We start from the raw sequence: 18,778 nt of genomic DNA, 5'->3' as shown, positions 1-18,778 counted from the left end.
TAAGCAAGCGTTGCTTCCACATTTCCAACCAAATGCTCGTTCCAAAATCTGGTTTCACTTACAGCTTAATATTGATTGATATTTCTTGTATTTATGCCTTCTTCTCAATGCTCTGTGGATCTCACCGAGCAGACATAGATAATGTGAATTTAGATGACTACAACATCCACGTCATTGCCAGCGTCTTCAAGCAGTGGCTCCGAGATTTGCCCAACCCTCTCATGACTTTCGAGCTGTACGAGGAGTTTCTGCGGGCGATGGGTAAGGGACATCCTTTCCCTCTGCTAAAGGGTCGGTTGAGATTGGATATAAGGAAGAAATTTTATAATCTGAGAGTGGTGAGGCCTAGGAGCAGGTTGCCCAGAGAAGCTGTGGATGCCCCATCATTGGAAGTTCACAGCCAGGCTGAATGTGACTCTGTGCAGCTTGGTCTAGTGAAAGATGCCTGTGTCCATGGCAGGGGAGTTGAAATTGGATATTCTTTACATCCTTTCCAAACCAAACCATTTTGTGATTTCAGTTCCCAGGCTGAGGGAAATGACAGCCACTTGAAGTACCTAATTCTTTATTTACATTTGGGGCCCAAGTCATCTTATTTTGCCCAGTCTAATTTGCCCAGAGTCTGACGTTCTGCTGTAAGTTTGTTTACACAAAGCCACAGGCAGGTCAGCGTTGTGCTGGGTAGCGTGACTTTTCATTGCTGCTCAGCAGATTTAAGCCCAACCTGTTTGCCAGCTTTGTCTTTTTAAGTAGTGGAAATAGGCATGAAGAATGCGTCATTTTAAACAGTAAACAGAGGTGCCCCTAGCAAGGCTGGTGTGTTCTCTGCAGGCCTGCAGGAGAGGAGGGAGACAGTGCGAGGAGTTTACTCGGTCATTGACCAGCTCTCACGCACCCATCTCAGCACCTTGGAGCGCCTCATCTTCCACCTGGTCAGGTACGCAGGGCAGGCAGGGCAGCTGTGGGTCATCGTCGGCACTGGAAGAGGTGAAGGGGCTGCCTTCACCCCTGGCTTCTGTAGTAATCTTTTTTTTCTTCAGGATTGCTCTCCAAGAGGAGACCAACCGAATGTCAGCTAACGCCTTGGCCATCGTCTTCGCTCCCTGTATCCTCCGCTGCCCCGACACGACGGACCCGCTGCAGAGCGTTCAGGACATCAGTAAAACAACCACGTAAGAAAAGCTTTAGCATGGAAATGATAAAAACTCTACAGCCGTGCCTATTAACTGCATCTTAACAAAATGTTTCGTGTTCTCTCAGAAGCCAGTGGAGTTAAGAAAGGGAGGATCCACCAAAGCAGACCAGGGACTTAAAACAAGTTTTCTGCATCCTTAATGACCAGCAGATGTAGCAGAAACAAGTGGAGCTTGTGCTGATGTGGTTAATCCCATTCACGACAGCCAGATCTTTATTCTGTTGTTGGAGACCCACCTGCTAGGACCCATACTAGCACTGCCCATTTGTGTGTGATAATCAGGTCGAAACATTTCTGTGCTTGCTGAAGTTTGGGTTAAGCTTGGCCATAACATCATAGAATCATTAAGGTTGGAAAAGACCTCTTTAGATCATCTAGTCCAACTTTTAACCCATGCCCACCAACCATGCGTCTCAGGTCTGCCGTTTTCTGTAACAGCACCTCCAGGGATGGTGACTCTGCCACCTCCAAGAGCAGCCTCTTCCAACACATTACCACTGTTTCTGAGAATAAATTTTTCCTAATTTTTCCACGCTGCTGGCTGATATTCAGCTGGCTGTCAGCTTATACCCCCAGATCCTTTTCCTCTGCACAGCTTCCAGCCTTGCTGCCCCAAGCCTGTAGCGATGCCTGGGGTTGTTGTGGCCAAACACAGGACTCGGCCCCTGGTCTTGTTGAAGCTCATCCCATTGGCCTCAGTCCATCTATCAGCCTGACCAGATCCCTCTGTAGGGCCTTCCTGCCCCCAGGCAGAACAGCACTTCTCCCAGTTTGGTGTCATTGGTGAATTTATTGAGGGTGCATTTGATCCCCTCACCCAGATTACTGATATCAAACAGAGCCAGCTGCAATACTGACCCATGGAAGCAAGTTTCCATGGAAACAAATAGGAGACATTACTTTTGCAGCTATGTATTCTGTTGCTCTTCTTAGGGAATTTCCTTGGTCTTTTTCTTTGCATCCTTGCATGCTGAAGCTCTCAAGCAGAGCAGATCTTTACACCAGGCAGAGACAGCTCTAATAAAAACCTTTCTGATTCTAGTTTTGTCTTTTCTTTGCCTCCCAGCTGTGTAGAACTCATTGTCATCGAGCAGATGAACAAATACAAGGCTCGCCTCAAGGACATCAACAGCCTGGAGTTTGCTGAGAACAAAGCCAAGAGCCGCCTGTCCTTGATCCGCAGGTCAATGGTGAGATGCTGCACCAGCCCCTGCTGCTCACAGACTCGTGTCCCTTTCCTTTTACAAGGGAATTTGCACCAAAGCAGATATCGGGTGTTCCCGTGGTGCATCCATCATAGCCACAGAGAACATCTGTCTTGCTGCAGAGAAAGTCAGACCGCTTTCTGGCTCTGACACAGTCACCTCTCTTCTCTCCTGTCCTCTCCTTTTACTTGAAGCAATCCTGCCTTACCTCTCCTTGCTTATTCCAGGCTCTCCTCCCCCTTGCACCTTCCAAACCATCCCAATCCCAGGCAGCACGTCTCCCAGCCCCATGGCAGCTCACCATTATTTCAGGGAATTAGACAAAAACAAAAACCCAGCAAAGGTGATGGGAAAGAAGCCTGAGAGAGGGCTCAATGGAAATGCAGTCACTCGAGCTCAGAGGCTCCTGTTTACATTTCAGGCTTTGTCTTGCACATTTGAGCAATTTATGTTGAATCTAGCCTCTGCTTACCTTGCTGTCACCCCATGCACAAACACAAGGGAGACCTGGACTGGAGCAGCCCACAACCACTGGCTTTGTCCTCCTTGTGCTGCTGATGAGCTCAAAAACATCACCTGAATCCAAACTGAGCTCCCTGAGGCTCCCCAACCATCTCATTGAGCTTCCATGCTTTGGGGTGAGCGATGGCTTGCTCTGGGTCCTGCTCGCCCCAGCACACCAGTGGGCTGCTGATGCTACGTGTGGCTTTTTGGCTGTGGGATCAGGAGATACCTGATCCAGACCCATGCTGTGGGGCTGAGCTGCCCGCAGTGGCCCTCAGGGCAGGTCTAACCCAACTCTGGGGGTCATTTTGCCAAGCTTGGGGCTCAGCCGTGTGCTGGCACCGATACCGCAGAGAGCCGCCTCGCTCGTCCTGGTTTAAAAAAAGACAAAAACGAACAAAAAACAGTTCTTTTGGAGGGACGATGGCATGTGCACTCTAACCTTCTGCTTTCCTTTTCATGTCCTCTCTAATCCAGAAACCCGTACTAATTGCAGTTAGATTTATGAGCATAACCCGCAGTTCAATCCCGGTATGTATTCACTGCACGGCGCTCTGTGCCAGCCGCGTCCCTCCGTTCTGTGTGACCGCCCTCATTCCAGCCCCGTGCCACCGGCCATCGTCTGTGACATTGCCCGTCTTGTCCCCCTGCAGGTGGCTCTCTGGGACCCCCAGGAGCAGCAGCAGCCAAATCTGCCGGGCTCGTGCCTTCGCTCCTGCATGCAGCTCTGTGAGAAGTGGCTTTCACCATCACTTCTTAATTTTCTTTTTCTGTTCTGTGCCCTCCTAACTTTTGCTTTCCTTGATTCATTGCTCCCATCCACGATTCCTGCTGGGGTTGTGTTTAGGCACTGTGAAGCCGTTGCTTTGACTGCGGTGGGTGAATCCCATAGTGATCATATGGCATCTACTGAAGGGCTCTGGGCAGCTGGGCTGCTGTACCCTGATGGTCAGGGCAGCTCAGGATGGATGTGAGCACCCAGCAGCCCTGCAGCAGCACACTCCCAAGTGAGACCAAATGTAGGACCATGAAAGCTCCTTCTTTGAGAGCAAACCCTACTCTTACCATCAAAAAGTGTTGTTGCCTTTCTCATTCCAGCCAGCACTGGACACGTAAGCACTATGAGCAAACCCACATCTGACCCACTGGGGAATTTTCCGCTTGCAGCAGCTGGGAGAGGAGAGGGCTTTGCTGAAAGCCCACGTGGATGTCGTCACTGCAGCATCTGCTCGCTGTTGAGCACCCCATAGGCAGGGAGAGCAGTACACGAGGCACAGGGGATCTTTGGGAGCTCAGGGCTTTTTGCTAATAGGATTCAGGTGGCTGTGCCTCGGCTCAGCAGCCCACGTGATGCCATCAGAGGAACGTTGCTGCGTTGCCGGAAGCTCCTTTGTGAAAGATCTCCCAGGTGCGACAGCAGGAGATGAAAGGGTAAAATGGAGCAAATCTCACGTCTTAGTGCTGAGCAGCAGTGTTTGTCCGGGCTGGAGGATTTAACAAACCTTGCAGGGGGAAGCAGTGCTCAGCGTTGCCTCCCACTTGGGCCATGTCCCATTCATGTCAGCATAGGTTTGCTTTGCCATTCAAGGAAAGATCCCTGCTTGCATTCCTGATAGCTTTTTGCTTTCAAAGTGAAAAAAGGAGGCTTTTCTCCCATGTTCTGGGTATGTGGGTTGTGAGGAAGACCAAGAAAGAGGAACCTCAGCTAGTGTTGAAATGGCCCTGTGAGAAGAAAAGCTGCCTGTGAGGTGATGAATGAGGCAGAGTACAGCAGGAAGGGGATTCAGTTTCACCAAGAAACACAATGATTGTTTGAAAGAAGAGGGCAGCCTGTAGGTGGAGCAGAGGCAAGTGCTGGGTTTTCCATGTTGCACTTGTGTTGCACTTGTGTTGCACTTGTGTTGCACTCGTCTTTCACTCTCTGACCAGTTCAGGGTCCTGACTTCAGGAGATGAGCTGTGTTCCGTTACAGCAGCAGTTAGGATAAAGTCTTTTTAATGGCCATGGCGTGCCCACAAAGCGCACTACTCCTCAGCATCCTTTGTGTCCAAAAATCAGTATTTCTCTTTCACCCTGTGGAGCAGCTCCTCTGAAGGTAAAGCAGAGGCCATTTGCACTCGCAATATTTCTCCATCTATGATACTCCCATCTAAGACCTTGTTCATAATCAGAAGTTTTAATACTGCTAAACATGCAGGACTCTTCTATTTGACCGTTAGTTTATTTGCTGTTCCCCAGCTATTCCTCACCTGTCTTTTTTATGCAGTGCTTTCCCTCACCTGCTTAGCAGACCCTCAAACCTGCCGTTGTGTCGCATCATCCCATTGCACCTTGTAGCTCCCTTTGTGCCAGAGAGGAGGAGTCCCCCAAAAACGGGCTGTGCAAAATAATCCTCGCTTGACACTGATGTTTATCTTCAGGGCAAAGGCCGCGTGCGGCGCGGCACCTACCCCAGCCCTACGTCCCCTGTGGCCGTGCGCCTGCCCTCGGTGTCTGACGTCCCCGAGGAGACCGTGAGCAGCGAGGAGGCCATGGAGCTGGATGTGACAGAGCAGCAGCAAGCAGCCATGCAGCAGGAGGAGAGGGTGCTGACCGAGCAGATCGAAAGCCTGCAGAAGGAGAAGTGAGTTCGCCCTTGAATCCAAGCTTGGCTCACTTCCACGCCTTGTATCTTGAGGTTCAACTTGGGGATGATGTGATGGCGGTTGGTTCTGGGGTGGATGTGCTGCTCATGGGTTGAACTTGAGAACTCCGTGCATCCCTCTTGCTTTCCTTCCTTCTTTTTTGGTCCTGTTGGGTCACAGAGTTGGGTTTTGCAGGGAGGAACTGACGTTCGAGATGCTGACTCTGGAGCCTCGTGCCTCTGATGATGAAACACTTGAGTCGGAAGCTTCCATCGGCACTGCTGACAGCTCAGAAAATCTGAACTTTGACTCCGAAGGAGCCATCTCCGATCGGTCGGGTGAGTCAGTAGAACCTGTAATCAGACAGGTTTCAATGCAGTTGTTCCACAGCAAAGCTCTGCGTAGAGCAGTGTAGTTGGATTAATGAGATTGGTGTTAATAAATGATTAAAACAGCCGGGGTCTGTAGATCATGCTGCCTCTTGAATGGGTGAGGAGGTGTGTGCTTCTTTAGGCACGGTGTCCCAGGTGCTCGGGTTGTTGTTCCCACTGCCAGGACACCAGGATGTCTTTGTGAGCGATGCGGTGGAGGTGGGATCATCTCACCTGTGTTGGGTTGGGTTCTCTCCCTTCTTTATATGTCCCTGCTGAGACGGGGAGCCCAGATGCTTCCGAGGACCACATTACTAACCCTGCTGCGCTCCCTGTCCTGCAGAGCGAAGTGTAGCACTTAGCTCCCTGCGCCCCATCAAGGCGGAGGGGCCAGGCCGGCTGCGGCGGCACCCCAGGATGCGGCCAGACGTGGCGGACACGCCGAATCCATCCCTCGTCTCCTCCTCCTCATCCTCCTCTTCCTCCCAGTCGTCCACCTCCTGCCTGCCCCACCTGCCCCGCAAGCGCTTCCAGATGTACTCCAAGTCGCCCTTCTACCGAGCGGGGGCCCTGGGCGAGCCCCCCGAGCCCCACTGCAACGAGCGGCCCCAGTTCACCACGCGTGGGACCTTCAACCCCGAGAAGGGGAAGCAGAAACTGAAGAGCGTGAAGAACTCCCCCCCGAAAACCAAAGAGCCGCCAGAAGGGGGGCTGGGCCGCAAAAGGAACCCCGATGCTGACCGCAGCGCCGGCCAGCAGCTTGTCCTGCTGGGGAGCAACGAGTTCATGGTGTGAGACGCCAGGTTGACGACGTCCCCATTGCCATCATCGTCACTGTCATCCCCCGACCACTCGGGCTCCAAAATGAGCGCTCCATGTAGAAGCTGCTGGGGACAGGTTCGGCGGTGGCCTCGATGGTGTGGGGTTGGGACGGCCGGCGTGGGGACAGAGGGACAGACAGAGGGACGTCGGGGAAGGAGCCGCCGTGCCAGGTCCTCTGTGCTGGAGGAGGAGGAGGAGGCAGTGGGAAGCAGAACACTGAAACGCACGGCGGTGTGCATGAGCTGCGGGGCACGTGGAGCGGTGAGAAGGAGATCTGCCAAAAGGACTCGGCTCTGGTTGTTCTTTCTTATTTCCAATGTGCCCTCCTCTCGTGGTAGTTTTTTTTTTAATGTTTTTTTTCAAACCATCAGTATTAAAATAATAATAATCAAGGACTTGAAGCTCTGTTTATATTCTGGTTTACTGGAGTTTATTGTAAATACTTTTTTTATTGGTTGTGTTTTTTTTTTTTTTTTTTTAATATTTTGCCCCAAAGAGGACTTTGTGCCAGGGCAAGGGGTCAGTGGGCAGCACAGGCCCCGGCCATCACCACGTCTTCCACCACTGCTCCATCGGGCTGTAATTAGCAGGGCTCAGAAGCACTGCCTGCAGTAGCACTAATGAGTGGCGCTCGCTAACGATGGGAGCTGCTGGCTCCTGCTGCAGCCTGGGGGCTGCCTGGCTGTAGGATGGGAGAGATTGGGAGCCTGGGACGCTGATGGGATCCATAGGTGCTGGGTCTGCCCCTTCCTGCTTGGTGTTCTGGGCAGGCTGGGCTCCACACCTTTCCCTGAACACCTCCAAAAAGATGGGGAACACAATAACTCGAGTCTTCCTGCATGTTTTCTGTTGGTTTCACTGCGACTGGGGATGCAGCCCCCTGTTCCCAGCCCCAGTGCCAGTGATTTCAAGGGGTGTTTTATTTATTTGCCTTTTTATTATTTTAATTTTTGTTGGTGGTGGTGGTGGTTGTTTTTTCTTTGGATTTAAGCCACGTGGTGATGTGGGGAGCGCATCATCCCCACACAGCCCCCCGCATTGGGATGAGCCACTTCTCCCTCTCGCTTAGTGGAAAGGCCTTGTTATTTAAAGAAATCCCACCAAAACTATCCTTCAAAGCTCAATTTTTAGGACGAGGTCTCCTCCAATAGAGCACCGTCCCATCCCACACCGATCTCCCCCCGGCACCACGAGAGCAGCAGGGACGGCGCATCCAGCTGACGCATCACCTCCCTCTATGTATGTAATAATATATATATATAATTTTGTATATATCCCTCTCGCTGGCAGGATCTAAACTAGCAGTGAGCGATGAGCCCCCAGAAATTGGGGTGGTTTTAGCAGATCCCCAACCAGCACAGAGCCGGCACCCTGCTGCTCCCCGTGCCCATACGTGGCTGTTCTGGGGCACAGTGTTGGTTTTGGAAGACGATCCGCTCCTCGTACCAAGTGAATGTACTTACTACTGGAAAGGACGTGGGCTGCGTGTTGTTAATTATTATTTTTAATGGAAATTTTTTTAAGTAATTTATAAGAACGCCGAGTGTAAGTTAAAAAGGAAAAAAAAAAGAACCAAACCCACAGAAGTATGTATTGTAAGAGGATATATTATCCTGTGTCACGCTCTCTATGAATTTTACCTGTTTAAAAAAAAAATTAAAAAAAAAAAAAGTTAAAAAAAAAAGTGTAATTATATAAAGGAGAATGATTTATCTCTGCCCAGTGCCACGGGCAGCCGTCAAGCTGTCGCGTTGCGTCTGCGCGTTCTCATTAATTAATGTTGTTCCCTTCCTTCCAGCAACGAGGCCGTTGTTCTGTATAAAGTGCAATTCTGTGTAATATTTCTCCAGCGTGTTCCGTGTGGCTGTACGAAGCGGCCGAGTGAAGCCCTTGCTTATTAAAGAGCTGTAACAAGGAGTGCTGGGTGATGTCTTTGGGGGCACGTGGGGGGTTGCACCTTAGGAACGCACCACCAAGGGGGGATATCACCTCTGGTTTTTGAGTCTGGAGGTGGGTGTTGTTTCTTGGCTTTCTTTTTGGAGCTGGAGATCTGGTTTTCAGCTGGATATTCTGGCCCCATGTCCCCAATGTCCCCAGTGCCGGACCCTGAGAGAAGGGCACGAGGAGGCTGTCTGCAAAAGCCCTCTTTATTCGGAGTACAAAACGGGGGGCTGGCTGCAAGTCCCCTGGGACGGGATGACACAGCTCTGTCCCCACATGTCCCCCACCAGTGCCACCCCCAGGCTAGTGTCATGTCCCTGGGATGGGGCGCTGCTGACACCACGTCCAGGCAGTGCTCAGGGTTGGGTTGGGGACAGCAGCACCCATCGAGGTGCCCATCCCGTGAGGTCCTCCTGGTGCCACCTGGAGATGTCCCCCTGCCACCCCGCCTCCTGCACCACTTGGGAGCACCCCAAGGACTTGGCTGCTGGCCTGGGGACATCCACACCCCCAGGAGAGCCGGGGATGACAGAGTGCCACCAGCACAGAGGGACAAACAGCCCGGGGTATCCCAAAAGACACCGAGTAGCGGCCAGGTGACGACAGGGAGGGGTCAGTTCTTGAACATGTCGCAGAGCAGCTTCTCCATGGGGGTGTTGCCGATGGTACGGCGGAAGAAGAGCAGCTCGACGCGCTCAGAGGAGAGGAAGCGCAGCGCCGGCAGGAGCAGCAGCAGCTTCCCAAACCTGGAGGATGGAGCGGTGTCACAAACCCCGCTGTCGACGGCACCTCCGGGGCTGGGGCTGGCTGTACCTGACGGGCTGCCCGGGGTAGTGGGAGCGGTTGTGCTGGCCCAGCATCACCTGCGACTGGTCCTGCAGGTTCTCCACCTGCTCAGGGTCCTTCAGGCCGCGGGTCTCTGCCAGGACAGCGGGTGTTGGGGTGACACGGGGACAGGCAGCGGAGGACCTGGGTGCGCGCTCTCACCTGGCTTGAAGAGCACCACAGCCTTCATGCAGGCAAATTCGGTGGGATCGACCGCTAGTGCTTTGAAGCGCCCCAGGGTCTCCTGCAGCGCCCGCACGTCCACAGCAGCTGGCAGCAGCTTGCCGGGGGACGGCTCAGGGACGGCCAGCAGCGGGCAGCTCTCCAGGGGCATGGACCACTGGATGGCACAGAGCAGGAACAGCTCGCTCCACGCCTCCTCCAGCAGGATCACCTGGGGGCAGCCATAACACATCAGCCCACCTGGGTGGGCAGAGGAACATCACCCACGGTTCATCCCGTGGCCAGAAAGTGGCATCCTGGGGACACCCCAAGGTTCACCCTGTGGTCACGGAGAGGCTATCCCCATCCCAACCCCATCCCAATCTAAAGCTTTTGGGGTCCCTACCTGGTCCCGGAAGGGCAGATTGGAGAAGACAGGAAGGTTCTTTGCCCACTTGACAGCCATGAAGAGGAGACGTGCCGAGGTCTCGTAGACATTTTCAGGACCAGCTGCTGGGTACGGGGCCACCTGGTACTCACCGCCCGCCCGCTCAGGCTCACCACCCGTCACATCTACTGTCTCATCAACTGCAGGGATGGGGACACAACATCACCCCATTGCCTCCCAAACCTCCCCACCACCGGCGGTCACCCACCGTCTTCAGGCTCCAGCTTGGCACAAGTCTCTGCTGTCATCAGGCTGGCCATGAAGCGGTGGTTGGTGGGCGGTGTGGGTGTGCGGGGAACGGCAGCAGTGGCAGCAGTAGCCCCGGGGCCACGGGGGGCCGGGCAGGGAACCGGGGGGACATCACGCGTGGCAGCCACTTGCTCTGGGGCCAGCTCGGCATCCAGCTCGATGCTATCTAGGCGGACCTGAGCTGTACTCCGGGGCTGGCGTTCATTCTGCACAGCTGTGGTGACAAGGTGACATCAACTGCAGCCAACACACACCGCCACCTCCCTCCCCAGCGCATCTGCCCTGCTCACCATCCTTGTTCATGCCGGCTTGCAGGCACTTCTTGAGCCGGCATGCCTGGCACTGGTTGCGGTGTGCCTTGTCCACTGGGCACAGCCCTGTCCCTGCCTGGCACCTGCAGGGAAAGGTGGTACCTGGCTGCACCCACAGGGATGGCCCTCTTTCCCTGCGGTGTCCCATGGCCCATGGATGCCCCATACTAGGGAGGCTTTGTCCCTGCTGGGTGGCATTCACCCAGTGGGTGCGCTGCCCCAGTAAATATCCTGTCCCTATGGGTGCCTTGTCTCCATGGGTCCGTTGTCACCATGAGTGTCCTGCCCCAGCAAATGCCTTGTTTGCCCCAGGGATGTTCTGTCCCCTGCAGATGCACATCCCCTCTGGGTGCCCTCATCCCCTATAGGTGCCTTGTCCCATACAGGTGCTGTGTCCCAGTGAATACCCTCCCTTGATGGGTGTCCTGCCCCAATGAATGCCATGTCCCCCCCTGTACCCGCAGCCTTTGTCCCACCCGGCGTCCATCCCCTGCGTCCCCGCCAGCTGGCTATTCCCCATCCCCACCTGTAGATGAGCTTCCTGCGGACACTGCGCTTGAAGAAGCCGCTGCAGCCATTGCAGGCATAGATGCCATAGTGCTTCCCACTGCTGGTGTCCCCGCACACCTTGCACAGCAGCACAGGGCTCAGCGCCTTGCCAGGGGCCGGGCTCAGTCCTGCAGGAGCAGAGCCAAAACACTCAGGGTGAGCAGGGACACCCCAGAGTCCCCATCCCCCTCCATCAGTCCCCTCACTCAGATGATGGTCACTGCCACCTCCATGGGTCTGGCCCAAGGTACCTCAGATATCCCAGGGGACATGGATGAGGGGTCCAAGAGGTGCACACAGGGCTCAGCATCAGCCCACACCCGAGGGATGCCATGGAAAGAGCTCTCATGGGACTTTTAAATGGGATTAAATGGTGTCCCTGGGGCTGGGGACACTGGGTCCCCAGTGGGGGGACAGCATGCATCATGACAAAGAGCCTCAAGTGGGACCACAGGTGTTCTGGAGAAGGGCCATGGCTGGGCATGCATTACCCCAGATAAGGGCTGTGATTGTGACCCCACAGAAGAGTCTCAGCAGGAGATCGTGGGGTCCTTGGGGGAAGAGCAGAGACCATAGACATCTAGAAGAGAGTCTGTAGCATTATGGAGAAAGAGCAGAGCTGGACACCTCAAGTAGCCAGGAGAAGGACGCCAATGGGGGACCCTGGGCATGGTGGAAAAGGTCCTCAATGAGGACCATGGGCACCATGGAGAGGGGTCATGGCTGGGGAACCCGTGTGTCTTGGATGAGGACAACCACAGGGGACCCTAAGCATCCTGCAGAAGGAAGGTGGTAGTGGACACTAAGCATCCTAGAGAAGGTGTACAATGGCAACCCCAAATATCCTGGGGAAAAAGATAATGATGGAGAAGCCATACATCCTGGAAAAGAACCACAATGAGAATTCCCAAGGATCTCAGAGAAGGACCGTGACTAAGAGCATCCTAGAGAATAACTGTAGTAGGGACCCAAGATATCCTGGAGAAGGACCATGATGGGGACTCCAAATATTCTAGAGGAGAACTGTGATGAGGGACCTCAAACATACTAGGAAAGAACTGTGATAAGGATCCAAATATCTTGGAGACAGCTCACAATGGGGGACCCTGAGAATTCCTGAGAAAGACCACGATGGAGGACCCTGAGCATCCCGGAAAAGGACCACAACGGAGGACCCCGAGCATCCCAAAGGACCACGTTTGGACCCCATGGATTCCTGAAGAAGGACACCGATGGGGACCCGAGCATCCCGCAGAAGGACCCACTGGGGACAGACCTGTGCAGCAGGATGTGGCTCTTACCCGAGGGGCTGTCCTCCAGCCCGGCACTCACCACCGACCCCTCCGGCGACGCAGCCATGCTGGGCTGTCCCCGTCCCCGCTCTGCAGGATGGGGCTGTGGCTGTGCTCTCTTCAAGGCAGATTAGTGCGGGCGCTGTGTAAGCAGCCGCCTGTTTGTCACCGTCTTAATCTTTAGTGTCTGTGCGGGGGGGATCAATCAGCCACGCGATGAAGAATTAAAAAGGTGCTGAGCCCCGGCATGGCTGCCTCCCTGTAACCCTAAACCCTGCAACACCAAAGCCACCAAAGCCACCAAAGCCACCTGCAGTGGGGACACGGGGGTCACAGCGATGCTGGACCTGGGAAGTAGAGGGCTGAGATTGTGGAGGAGTGTTGGGGTGCAGGGGTGACCCCTATGTCCCCCCATGCTGCGCCCACCGGGCCCTGTAAGCACATAAGCCCCTTGTTAAGGAGTTTAGAGAGGAATAACGAAAAGTGGTAATTACGGGATGGGGGGACGACACACAGCCCCCCTTCCCTGTCCCCAGGCAATTAATTACAAGCCCCAATTGAGGGGGATAATTGATGGGAGTCCCCCAAAGAGGATTAGTGCTGGGACAGGGGTATCGTGTGTCCCCCTGGGGCCAGCAGCCTCCATGTCCCTTTGGGGACTTTGGGCCGTGGCTGCTGACGCAGCAGCGTGGGGCCAGGTGGCCCCAGGGTTACGCAACGAAGGCTAAACCCTCGCTGTGACAGGGCAGCACAATTTGAGATTTGAGGGCTTTAGGCGCTAAACCCCCCCGCGGCCATCCGGGGTGGGCTGTGGGGCCAGTGGAGACAGGGACTGGGAGGGGGATGGAGTCTTGAGGCTGAGGTTGGGGTGGGTTTGTTACAGGGGTTCAGCTGGGGACCAGAAGTGGTGACACAAGGGGATATGGGGGATGAGGCTCCATCCATCTCCATCTTCATCTGCAGCATCACTCCATCCCCTCTACATGCAGCATCACCCCATCTCAACTGCAGCATCCTCCATCCCACTGCCACCATCACCCCATACCAAATGTGGCATCCTTCCACCCCATCGGCAGTATCCTTCATCCCAACATCTCATTTCCATGTCCCAGTCCATGGCTCCATCTTGTTCCTACCATAAGCAACACCACAAAGGTGCTGGGCTGATGCAGTGAGAACTGGGTACCCTGCATACCCACGGTTCTCCTTGGCCACTGCCCATGGGACAGACATTGGATACCCATGGTAATGGGAAGCGGTGGCTTTCGGCCCCCAGGGATGGTGATGAGCACTGACTCGGCTAATTTGCCACCCAGCCATGTTCCCCTCCACACCGCCAGTAAAAAGCCAGCTCTGGAGCTGGGATTTGGGAAGGGGATTAGCTCCAGCAGCCATCTGCCACCAGCCAATAATCATTGCGCCGAGGAAATCCAATAATTACAAAAATATTGTTCCCACCCCATTTTGCTCTTGCACCCGGCTGCGTGGCCTCAGTGGAACATCCAGAGGTGCCCCCAGTGCTGTGTCTCTGCCAGCAGCCCAAAGGGGCACCCAAGCACACTGGGGACCAGACAGTGCCCAGTGCCATTGCTGAGGGGCTCAGCACCGAGGTCCCCCTATGAAGGAGCAAACATTAAAGCCCGTGACCCAGCTCTGTGACAGATGCTTGGGATTACCCAGCCTAAAACCTTGGGATCGGCTCCCTCCCTCCTCCCCAGCATTTAATTACTAATTTACTAATTACCCCAAGATGTTGCTGGCAGTCTTGAGACCAGTAGCTGGGCTCTGGCTACACTAATCCCACCAGCCATGGGGAGCAAATGGATGTGCTACAGTCAGGGGACAGCATGGCTGGGGACAAGAAGAAGGTTGTAGGGACCAGGAGGGGACCAGGTGGGGAGGGTGAGGTCGGGGAACTGGTCGGGGCAACTAGGAAGTGACAACAAAGATCAGGAGAGGGTAATGGGGACCACAAGGAGATGTTGGAGACCAGGAGGTCCCTCTGGGCACCAGAAAGGTGCTGTGGGGACCAGGAGAAGATGAAAGCCTGAGTGGGGACAAGCATCAGGAGGGAGTGATGGGGACCAGAAAAATTTGATGGGGACTGGAACGGGACCATAGGGTAGGGGGTGATCTGATGATGACCAGGAGAAGATGACAGAGCCCAAAAGAGATTGGTGGGGACCAGGAGGTAACAGCAGAGACCAGGAGGATGCAATGAGAATTAGGAAGGTAATAAGGATCGGGAGGGAGCAGTGAGGAGCAATAGTGGTCGGTAGGGATGATGAGAGGATGGTGGGGACCACAATGGGATGATGGGGACCAGGAGTTGGTGAAGGGGATCAAGAGTGGACAAAAGCAATCAGGAGATACAAGGCTCTGGAAGGAAACAAGGGCAATGTGGGACTTCAGGCAGCCCCTGTTGACACCAGTGGTGACTGTGATGGGTTAACACTACCACTGGCGCTCAGCCATGTCAGGGCCTAGCTCTGGTTTCATCCGTCATCAGCTCTCCTTTACCAGAGCTCTTTTTCCCTTTGTGTGCCCACTGTGACAAATGATGCCGAGTGGCTGCGGGCAGCGAGTGGTGACAGCTCCCAGGTCACCCGCGCCATGCCCTGCCAAAGCCTCTGCTGACCCCAGATGAAACTTTAATGGGGCTCTAGCGCTGACCTGGCCATGAAACCCATCCCCAAGGGCAAACATCTCCCTGGGGACATCCCGATGGCTGTTCCATAGGCACAGCCCTGTGATGGCAGAGGTGGCACCATTCTGGTGGTCACAGGCTCAGGTCCATTGTAGAGGGCACTTTGTGACAACCTTTTTGTCACCCGAGGGTTAGTGGAGGAAACGTCCCAGCAGGTGGAGACTGTCCCCCCTGGGAGGGCCCCATGTCACCTGGACGGGGCGGGCTCAGTGGCAGCGGTGGGGCCGGTCAGGACAGTCTGGGCACATTCCTGGGTGCTGGCACTGCCAACAACTTGGGGTCCTGCAGCCTGTGATCACAGCGCAACAAGGGGACATCGAAGGAGTCTCTAAGGTGAGGGTGGAAAGGAGCACTCAGGCATGTCCTCAGGGATAGCGTGGTGACTGAGGCCATAGCTTGGTGTTTGGTGATGTGATCCTGCCAAGGACTTGAGGACACCGAGATCCCCAAGCCAGGGTGGCAACAGTTCTGTGGACGCCACGTCTTTCCTTCCAGATGGACCTCCTGGAGCAGGTAGCTGGGGAGTCACCAGGGAGGCCATCGTACCCCAATCCTGTTTTCCCACCCTGGGGTCGTGGCATCTGCATTGTTTGTGCTGAGCGTGAGGGAAAGGGGACATGGGTGAATGGAGAGGTGTTGGAGGGGAGGTGGGTGCCACCAGGGTGGGTGACAGCAGGTGTGGGTGCCACCAGGCTGGTTCTGGCTTTGCTGACCCCCAGGTGAGCTCCTTGCTGCTGACCCTGCAGGACAAGGTCCCACCATTCCTCCAGCTCCGGTACTGGCTGCGCTCCTGGATGTGGCAGGTTTGGATGGAACAGATCAAGGCAGCAGAGGTGACGCCAAGGGACACACCTTGGTGACGCTGCCCCAAAATTGTCTGCAGCTGGGGCCTGAGGTGAGGTGGGTCCCAGTTCCACCAGCTTGACCAATGGGTGTTTGTCCTTCCAGGTGAGCAGCTCCAAGCAGGTAAGTGCCAGCATCAACAGCTGCACCCCGCACTACCCATCCTACCACCTATAGGGCAAACCTGCTTTTACTCAGTGCCCATGGTTGCTCTGGACTCAAGCTGTCCACCTGAGTTGGCTGGAGATGACCTCCCAGATCTCTTCCCTGGTCCATGGAGATCCAAATCTCTGCAGGACAGGGACAAACCTGTGGGGTGGCACCTGGCTGGAGGTGACATGTGGTGGTGTCCCCAGGCAGTGGCAGGAGCGGCAAGCACAGCGGCATTCTTCCTCTGTGAGGGGCTGCTGGGTTGGCACTTTGACGTGGTGCCCAACGGGGCGGCTGAGCCCCAGCCTGGGGACCTCTTCCTCTTCCCACTGACCTCGAGGAGACCTGGCTGGTGGGGTGCCCATGCTGGTGTCTATTGCGGTGATGGGGAGATCATCCACCTGGAAGGTGAGCAGTGGGAGGAAACTCAGCACAGGGGACATGAGGCAAAGCAGCTCATGCTTGGGGACCACAACTCTCCTTCGGCACCCTGACCCTATTTGGGGATCCAACACCCCAGGTCACCCCCAAACCTCCTTGATCTTCCTTGGGGATCTCAACTCAATTTGGGAAACACATACCCCAGGTTACTCGGAACCCATCAAGGGATGACCCCAACTATTTTTGGGCACCTCAACCCTATTTGGAGACCCAACCCTCCTTGGGAAATTCAATCCTATTTGGGGGCCCAACACTTGCGGTGATTCCACCTCCCGAACCTTCTTGATGACCCCACACTCCTTGAGCACTTCAAACCTATTTGGACACCTCTACCCTATTTGAGGACCCAGCTCCTCCTTGTGGCCCTCAACCCTCCTTGAAGGCCATCTCCTCTATACCACAGGCACCTCAGGAACATCCCCAACAGGGATTGTGGCCAAGCATAGTAAGAGCCACCTCCTGAGGACACGAGGCCCCGCCAAGGTGCTGCGGATGAAGGCGGGACTGGATGCGGCTGCCCTGCAGTGGCGGATTCGGGCAGCCATGGACATGGTGCTGGAGTATGATGCTGTCACCTGTAACTGCATCCACTTCGCCCTTGCCCTGTTGGGGCTGGGCCAGCTCACTGGGGATATGGTGAGTGTCTTTGCCCTCAGGCGTGGGAGGATTATGATACTCGCCTCGACCAGAGCTGTTTTCTCTCCTAGACGTTTCCAGTGCTGCAGTGAAGGAGGTGGTGATGTGATCTGGGGAGCACGTAGGTCTGGAGCACCCTTCCTGGGCTACCTGTGGGATGAAGGATACAAGATAAAGGATTTGGGAATAAGAATGTGAGGCTGTCACCAACAAAATGGATGAGGGTCATTGTGGTTTTGAAGTTCTCTTGGGTTAAATTAAGGTGAAATGACACCAAACAATTGGCTGAATGTTTGTGTGGTCGTTTTTTTTTTTTTTTTTCCTATCCCACTAAGCTATTTAGCACAAGATGCGGAGTATATATCTATATCTTATTGGCAATAAGGGTTACATACAGGGTAAATATATTCTCTAATATCAGAGATGTTTTTATCTCCCACGTGTATCCCATATCCAGTTGGAAAATCCATGTACACTATATAAAGCATTTAGCAGAATTATTAAAATTTAGCAAAAATTGGGCCTTGTCACTTTCTGTTCTTACTATCCACCACCACAACCAGTGCTCTCTACACAGCCTTCTTCAGCAGAACAAAGCAGCTGTCATGTGTTAAATAATATCTACAAGACAATGACAGAAAGAATAACTAACATGCAATGAATCTGTTCTCATTCCTGTTAAAGGCATACTCCTTTCATTCCAAAAATGTACGCTTATATAAGCTAACTTCATGTATGTATAAGAAAATTGAACAGATCCTGGTACAAAGGAGAACTAAATGGAACCAACCCATCAGCTGCATATGGCATCAGCCCTGGGCATCAACCACAGGAAGCACAAATGTCCCATCCCAGCTCCCTTAGCCTCTCCCCATAACACTTGTGCTCCAGACCCCTCACTCCCCGTTGCCCTTCTCTGGACATGCTGCAGAGCCTCGATGTCTTGTTTGCAGTGAGGGACCCTACACTGAACACAGCACTGAGACGCTGCCTCACCAGCGTTGAGTTAAGAGGGACGATCACCTCCTGACACAAACCAGGATGCCATTGGCCTTCTTGGTCACTTGGGCACCCCACTGGCTCACGTTCATGTGGCTGGCTGTTGACTAACAGTCCCAAATCCTCTTCCTCTGCACAGCTTCCAGCCACTCTGCCCCAAGTCTGACGTATGGGGTTGTTAAAACCAAAGTGCAGGATGCAGCCCCTGGTCTTGTTGAAGCTCATCCCATTGGCCTCAGCCCATTGATGCAGCCTGTCCAAGTCCCTCTGTAGGGCCTTCCTGCCCTCAGGCACATCAACATTTCCTCCCAGCTTGGTGACTTTGGGCACTATTTGCTCTTTGCTCTTACTTCAGGCCTTACAATTCCTCCTGACTGTAGGTGGATGAGGGGCTGTTTCCCTTCCTTGATGCACCTTGCTGGACAGTGCAGTGTTAAGATACTCTCCTTTCCCTTACTGTTCTCTTCTTTCTGGATGTTGGGGTAATTCATAGAATCACAGAAT

At 54.2% G+C, this 18,778-nt stretch overlaps 3 protein-coding genes across 21 annotated transcripts in view; 2 read left to right on the top strand and 1 right to left on the bottom strand.

The window, feature by feature from the left end:
• Positions 1–8,638, top strand: part of MYO9A (myosin IXA) — a 166,143-nt gene extending 157,505 nt beyond the window's left edge. For all 10 annotated transcript variants that reach the window (XM_085234313.1, XM_085234312.1, XM_085234311.1 and 7 more), the window contains 7 exons: positions 133–261; positions 832–937; positions 1,041–1,172; positions 2,262–2,385; positions 5,325–5,527; positions 5,724–5,866; positions 6,243–8,638. In XM_085234313.1, the coding sequence (XP_085090439.1) occupies positions 133–261; positions 832–937; positions 1,041–1,172; positions 2,262–2,385; positions 5,325–5,527; positions 5,724–5,866; positions 6,243–6,694 (1,289 nt within the window). In that variant the 3' untranslated portion in view covers positions 6,695–8,638. The remainder of the gene's footprint in view (positions 1–132; positions 262–831; positions 938–1,040; positions 1,173–2,261; positions 2,386–5,324; positions 5,528–5,723; positions 5,867–6,242) is intronic.
• Positions 8,627–12,565, bottom strand: NR2E3 (nuclear receptor subfamily 2 group E member 3). Its single transcript, XM_031555193.2, has 8 exons — positions 12,508–12,565; positions 11,184–11,334; positions 10,637–10,740; positions 10,306–10,560; positions 10,056–10,237; positions 9,650–9,881; positions 9,476–9,581; positions 8,627–9,408 (listed from the first exon to the last, which is right to left on the bottom strand). The coding sequence occupies exons 1-8, from the start codon at positions 12,563–12,565 to the stop codon at positions 9,276–9,278; spliced, it is 1,221 nt and encodes a 406-aa protein (XP_031411053.2). The 3' UTR covers positions 8,627–9,275.
• Positions 12,566–15,386: 2,821 nt separating this feature from the next.
• Positions 15,387–17,596, top strand: LOC109369557 (uncharacterized). 10 transcript variants are annotated; one of them, XM_085234326.1, is made up of 7 exons: positions 15,387–15,538; positions 15,631–15,718; positions 15,952–16,008; positions 16,154–16,171; positions 16,405–16,606; positions 17,043–17,275; positions 17,347–17,596. In XM_085234326.1, exons 2-7 carry the CDS (start codon positions 15,701–15,703, stop codon positions 17,365–17,367), a joined length of 549 nt encoding a protein of 182 aa, XP_085090452.1. In that variant the 5' UTR covers positions 15,387–15,538; positions 15,631–15,700; the 3' UTR covers positions 17,368–17,596. The 10 variants fall into 10 exon arrangements, with proteins under 10 accessions (XP_085090452.1, XP_085090447.1, XP_085090445.1 ...); XM_085234321.1 differs by having other exon boundaries at positions 15,952–16,038; XM_085234319.1 differs by having other exon boundaries at positions 15,925–16,038.
• The last annotated feature ends 1,182 nt before the right edge of the window (positions 17,597–18,778 follow it).

This window comes from Meleagris gallopavo, chromosome 12 (genome assembly GCF_905368555.1).
Source record: "Meleagris gallopavo chromosome 12, MGAL_WU_HG_1.1, whole genome shotgun sequence".
NCBI lineage: Eukaryota > Metazoa > Chordata > Aves > Galliformes > Phasianidae > Meleagris > Meleagris gallopavo.
This window is presented reverse-complemented; position numbering and strand designations above follow the sequence as displayed.